This window comes from Pinus tabuliformis, chromosome 3_1 (assembly GCF_031772625.1).
Source record: "Pinus tabuliformis cultivar Carrire ecotype Pingquan chromosome 3_1, CPIR1, whole genome shotgun sequence".
NCBI classification, from domain to species: domain Eukaryota; kingdom Viridiplantae; phylum Streptophyta; class Pinopsida; order Pinales; family Pinaceae; genus Pinus; species Pinus tabuliformis.
The window spans coordinates 88,194,233-88,200,232 of NC_142301.1; the positions used below are offsets into that span (position 1 = coordinate 88,194,233).

Consider the following 6,000-nt stretch of genomic DNA (forward strand, 5'->3'; position numbering starts at 1 on the left):
GATGTTGTATTTGTCAAAAGGAAAAGAAATTATTATAAAAGAAATTGACTCATTAAAGCATGAGTTTCATGCTTGGGTCAATGGTTTTTAGGTCAAAGTCTCCATTGTAGGCTTCTAGGGTTTATGTCAAGTGTCCTTGTCCATGTCATAATGTAATAAACCCTTCTTGGGCTTTATATATCAAAGAAATTTATTTTAATGTAAACTAGGTCTTTTAGGCCTCGTCCACCAAGTCGGCCTAATTAGGGAGGCAGAGACCACTATAAAAGGGCAACAACTCGACTCATTTGGAGCACATTTTCACTCAAGTTTGATCTGCAGTAGCTGGAGGCAGAAAAAGGGTGCGAAGTTCAAGGAAGAGGAATGAAACCCTAGCGAAGAAGAAGGAAGTCTTTGTCAAGGAAAAAGAAGTCGAATTCTCTCTCTCTACTCTCACACGTGTGAAATTCTGAAGCTGCTGGGGAGGTCGAAGTCGCTGGGCTGCAGTAGGGCCGAAATTCTGAAGCTGCTGGGGAGATCAAAGTCACTGGGCTGCAGTAGGGGGCTGAAATTCTGAAGTTGGGGGCCGAAATTCTGGATTGTTGCTGGGCTAAAGCCGCTGGACAAGAAGAGACTACTGAAGTTTGCTGAATCATCTTGGAAGGCTGACTTGGTGGAGCAACTAATCAGTTTTGTCATGTATTTTGGATTTGATATGTGTAACATATTCTTCCTTTGGCATACTGGTAAATGTAACAGCCAAGTCTCATGTCCTCACAGTTAAAGTGTGTCCACTTCCATCTTGCTCACAGCCCAACCTAGACACCCTCCAGAACAAGCTCACTCTACTCAAAAGCATCGGTGATAGACAGGGCTACAATTGAAGGCACGATATATGTAACACAATATCTCTTGGGCACATTATCATATATAAGAGTATGTCTTTTGTCTCCACAGTTAAGCATGTCTGCTTTCATCTGCTTTGACTAGTGCAGTAACAAACACAACTACCAATGCATAGTCTATTTTTGGCAACAACTCAATCAGGTAGGACAACCAACTTGTACCTACTGCATCTAGGATAATGTCTATATGATCTTCGTCAGCAACAATGCAACTTAAGCAAAGGGCAAGTTCAGATAATATCTAAAAATTGGGTTCTTCTACTAACCAGGGATGAAATCATGAAGACATCATTAACATGTATTCGTGTATTTTGTCCTTTAGTACATGTGACATACCACATAGGAACATAATTCCCATATTATTTGGATTTTGTTCTTCTGTAACCACACGGAAACACAGCTCCCGCTCAACATACATGTATTCCCTATGTAAGTAATCAATGTTTTTTGTCTTCTGTGGACTCCCATGAGGTAGGAGATATATAATGTTGGAGTTGCATAAGATTTTGATGAGGCATGGATGCTCCTTCTGTACAAAGGTGCCTTTGCCCACGTTTACTTTCAACTTTTGTAGCTTTGATCAATAAAATATTCTACAAGTTTTCATTCTCTTTTGCAGCAATTCTTGTTAACTTGCTCAACTTGGGAATTGGGATTGTAGGCAGAGTTCAAATACCCGGAAATGAATTTTTGGGCAGGTTCTTCATTCTACTATTTTATGGGCTGTTTGAATCTTTCACCACCCTGCTTCACCTCTGCCCATATCACTTACAATTTGAAATACAACTGAAAATAAATTCAGTTCTAGTTTATTATGTACGTTGATCAGTTGTAAAGAATTCAACTACTAAAAATGTTTCTATATATCCTGCCTTCAGCACTAGTAATGTGTAGATGAGCATTAATGTAAGCTTGGACGTGGGAAGCAAAGTTTCTAGACACATCTGTATGTCTGAAACTTGTAAGATTTCATTTCTAGAAAGCAGTATTTCCCTTTAGGTAAAATAGATGAGGCTCTAGGCTTGCATTAATACCATCAGCAACCTCATTATCTGAATAACATATTGTCAAGCTATTAGCTTTTCTTGCATCTTAATGTCTCATTTTTAGTTTAAGGGACAAGAAACCAAGAGGTTCCACTCTTCAAAATTGTACATATTCCTGAAAGGCTTTCGTCAACAGCATTGTCACCGGACTTGACATGGGACAAGACTTGTTTTGGTGGGAGAGTAAAATTTGGTTCAGGGCTCGGAAAAGACTTATGAGTCAAGACAGTGAAAAGTTAAAACTCAGCAAAATGAAGATACAAAATTATAGATTTTCACGTAAAATAGCTGTCTCTTAGATTATACATGAGAGATTTCACTGATTATAATGCCAATACATTGCTGCATATGATGCAAAGATGACATATCTGAAAATAACCAAGTGTATCATTCAGTGTACATGATATGATCGATTATTCATCATACACCATTAATTATTAAGAAGATTGAAATTATCATGGAGCATGATGTGCAATTATGATTCATAATGTCATATGTCAAGAGTTGAGGCAGAATCAAATCTGGGATCATATGACAAAATCTGGAAATTGAAACAAGCTTGAATTCCTGGTAGAAAGGTGAAGAAAGTTCAAAAGTTGAAGCCCTAGATGTTGGTCAAGGTCAAAACTAACTTGGCAGATCTGTGTCAAATCTGGAATCATATGACAAAATCTGAAAATTGAAACAAGCTTGAATTCCTGGTAGAAAGGTGAAGAAAGTTCAGAAGTTGAAGCCCTAGATGTTGGTCAAGGTCAAAACTAACTTGGCGGATCTGTGGTTCGATTTGGTGGGTCTAGGAAGGTCAAATGGTTTGGGATCAGACCCATAGTTTCCAGGTCCAGGTGCCTTTTTTGAAAGTTGGTCGGGCAGACTCACGAGTCCTGCGGGCGCTGTAATCTGTACAAGAACATTTTGAAAAGAAAATTCTTCTTTTTCCTCTATATTCTGTTTATTGTGTCTTCATTGGCATATTAAGCTCAATTCTTTACTCTGAGATTCAACTACAGTCAAAACCAAGCTTTTAACTTTGGCATCTTCTACAATAAAGTTTATGCCCATTAAACAACCGGGGAAGACTAATTATGATGAGATATGAATTGCAGGCATTTCTGGCAGCTTATTAAAAGGGTGGCAACAAATTTGTTGGCTGTTTGGAGCTTTTAGTTGAGATTTTGTCATCAATGGGGTCTTGTAGCTGATATCAACTCGGAAGAAACTGGATAATCTAGGCAACATGGAGGTTCATGTAAGCTGCTAAACCTCTGTATCTATCACATTCTGGGACAAGCTTTTCAATGAAGTTTTTATACACGTGATTATTCACCTTTTTCTTCTATCTAATAAATCCTTGAGAATTAACTTTTTAGAGAAGATGCTCAGTCTGGTTAATGAGCAAATCTTTTAATACCTTGAAATTTATCCTGTTGTGGTGTTCCATAAAAGTTGTCTGAAACAACAGCGTAAGCAAGACTTTGATAGCCCCCACATCACTATTTCTGTTTATTTTCTCTACTTATCCTGGAGTTCGTTGCATGTTTTGCAGGATAGCACACAAGAAGGCAATGATGTTATGGAATGTGAGGCTCCAAGCTCACCAGATGCAAGTTACAGTAATTCCTTCCCTGGAAATGAGGATGACGCAAGAGAGCCACCTACAGTTCCTCCACATTTGCAACATACTCTGTTAAATTCTCCTGTAAATGTAGAGGCATCTGGTAGTTTGCCACTTCCACAGAACGTGATATTGAACCATCTTTATATTGGAAATACAGAAAATACCCGTTCAATGGTAGCACTTGGATTAACACATCGTTTCCGTTCAAAGTTTGTGACTGTTGTACTTTACAAACCTGCCCGTAGGCGAGGCACATGAATGTTTCATACTTCGTATTTGATATATCTAATTTGTTGGCAGAGTAGATTTTTCTTATTGTGCTCAAGGCGACTATCATATTGTTTTTATTTTATTGTTGTACTTGTGAGAATATAATACATTTCTCCTATATCTATCTCCGCAATCCATTGATTCTTGATGAAATGACCCTTTAAAATCAAGGTAACTGTTCAATTCCCAAAAAGTATAATTAAAACTCAACTCTTTTCATAAGATGCACTTTATACTGATGTTTCTAAGCATTATTTCAGTTCTAATTTCTAAACAATGTCTTATGGACAAAAAAATTGTAAGGTTGAATGTTTTTCGGTGCTGTTGGTTGTGCATTTTTTTTCCCAATTCAATGCTAGACTGGTCAATATCAGTTATGAGATTGGCATATAGGGGGTTTTTAAAAGCCAAAACTTTTCTAAAATTATACAACTCTGTTGCTGTAAATTTCTGCTGAAAAATTATTTAAGTGAATCTGACCTGTCACTCACTAGCAGTTGGCTGCTAAATTTCTTACATCTGCTATAAATGTTTTGACATCATTTGATGCTTTTAAGGAGACACACCCTGAAGATGCAAAGGTGTCTTCAAGGGTGCTCACATGATGCACAGCAAAAATAAGATGTGTAAAAGTAGCCTAGCTTTTTAGCAATTAAATTTCTACTGGCCACCTGCTGTTCAACCTTGCTTTCATGAAATTCTTGTCACTAGTATTAGCCTGTGATCTTACTATGGAAATTTTATATTCGTAAAGTGCGTTAAGGGCCTCCCAAGCCATGGTGTGAATGGAGGTGTCTAACAGAAGTGAATAGGAGTTATGTTTTGAGGTCTAAGTTTTTCCAGCTAAATAAATATTTATATGCTCGGTTTCAGTGGTTAATTGTAATATTGGTTTGGGCATGCTGATTTTGCATTCTTTTTGCCAAGAAAGCATTTGATATGGCAATAGTAAGGACATTATATAACCTCATTGTCTGTCTATTTCATCTTTGTTTTGACATTTATTTTACTAGCAATAATATTCAAAAAACTACATAAAAGACTCATGCCCCAAACCCTGTAGGATTATCTTGTCTAACGCTTTTCAATAAATTTTTATTTTTATTTTTATTTTATGACTAACCTTTTCTTTCCATAGAATCTTTTACTTAACTTTTCTATGGAATCTAATTTAAAATCATTAGCACATTTATAGACAGCACACTACACACAATAATGCCCCCAATTTGCATTTAATTTTTTTTTTCCTGTAAAACAAATGTAATTGTAGACCTAGTTATATCTACACCGATGTAGATGCATTATCAATGGCTGTATGCTAAGTCTGTGGAAGCTAGTTCTCAATGTCTGTATGCTAGAATCTATGGAAGCAAATGATCAAATGATCCTTAATTGGCCAAATATGCTATAACATAACACGTCCCGTATCACTTTGACCTGTATTTATAGTGAAACTGTATATTGTTGTCATTCTAAATATAGTAGAAGATCAATGGGGAGATGATTGCTTTGTAATTTAAGTGATCCATTCAACTTAGGTTTCAAATTATGGTCAAAACAATTTGAATTTATGGTTAGGTATTTTTTCTGTTTGTTAATGACCTCTAATGAGTCACCATTTGTCGAAAATATCATGGAATTATATTAATTAGATTTATTTGTAAGCAGAATGTTTAATGTAAAGAGAAGCTAATTAATGCTTTAGATAATTGGCAAAGACACAAAACTATAGTGTTATTAGCTCTAGTGATGTTTTTAGACAGGATTTCTGGAGACACAAAACTATAGTGTTATTAGCTCTAGTGATGTTTTTAGACAAAGGATTCATGGGGTTTTCTTGAAGTTGTTGGAAGCATTCTTTGGTGGATCTAATGTAACGATTTCTGAGAAGCACATTTTTTTAGGGACCAGCAATTTGTGGTGTCAAAACTGCTATAAAAGGGGGTTCTCCCCGTTTTGTTAGTTTAGAATTTGTGTTTTCATTTCATGGTAAAGAATTATCTGCACATACTTTGCATGGTGAACTAGCCCATGAAGCTGAAACTACATATGAACTTTATTTCGTAGGTAAACCAACCCATGATAGGTAACAATATGCACATGCCTTGCAAGATTCTGGCGTTTGGTCGGGTGTTAAGCATGCCACCACTCTTGCCATTGAGCAACAACCCTGGTTGTGTATTCT

At 36.5% G+C, this 6,000-nt stretch overlaps 1 protein-coding gene across 7 annotated transcripts in view; it reads left to right on the plus strand.

Moving 5' to 3' along the window:
- LOC149185909 (5'-AMP-activated protein kinase beta-2 subunit protein) overlaps positions 1 to 3,933 on the plus strand; it is a 74,588-nt gene extending 70,655 nt beyond the window's left edge. For all 7 annotated transcript variants that reach the window (XM_089410835.1, XM_089410831.1, XM_089410832.1 and 4 more), the window contains 2 exons: positions 3,034 to 3,176; positions 3,474 to 3,933. In XM_089410835.1, the coding sequence (XP_089266961.1) occupies positions 3,165 to 3,176; positions 3,474 to 3,803 (342 nt within the window). In that variant the 5' untranslated portion in view covers positions 3,034 to 3,164 and the 3' untranslated portion in view covers positions 3,804 to 3,933. The remainder of the gene's footprint in view (positions 1 to 3,033; positions 3,177 to 3,473) is intronic.
- The last annotated feature ends 2,067 nt before the right edge of the window (positions 3,934 to 6,000 follow it).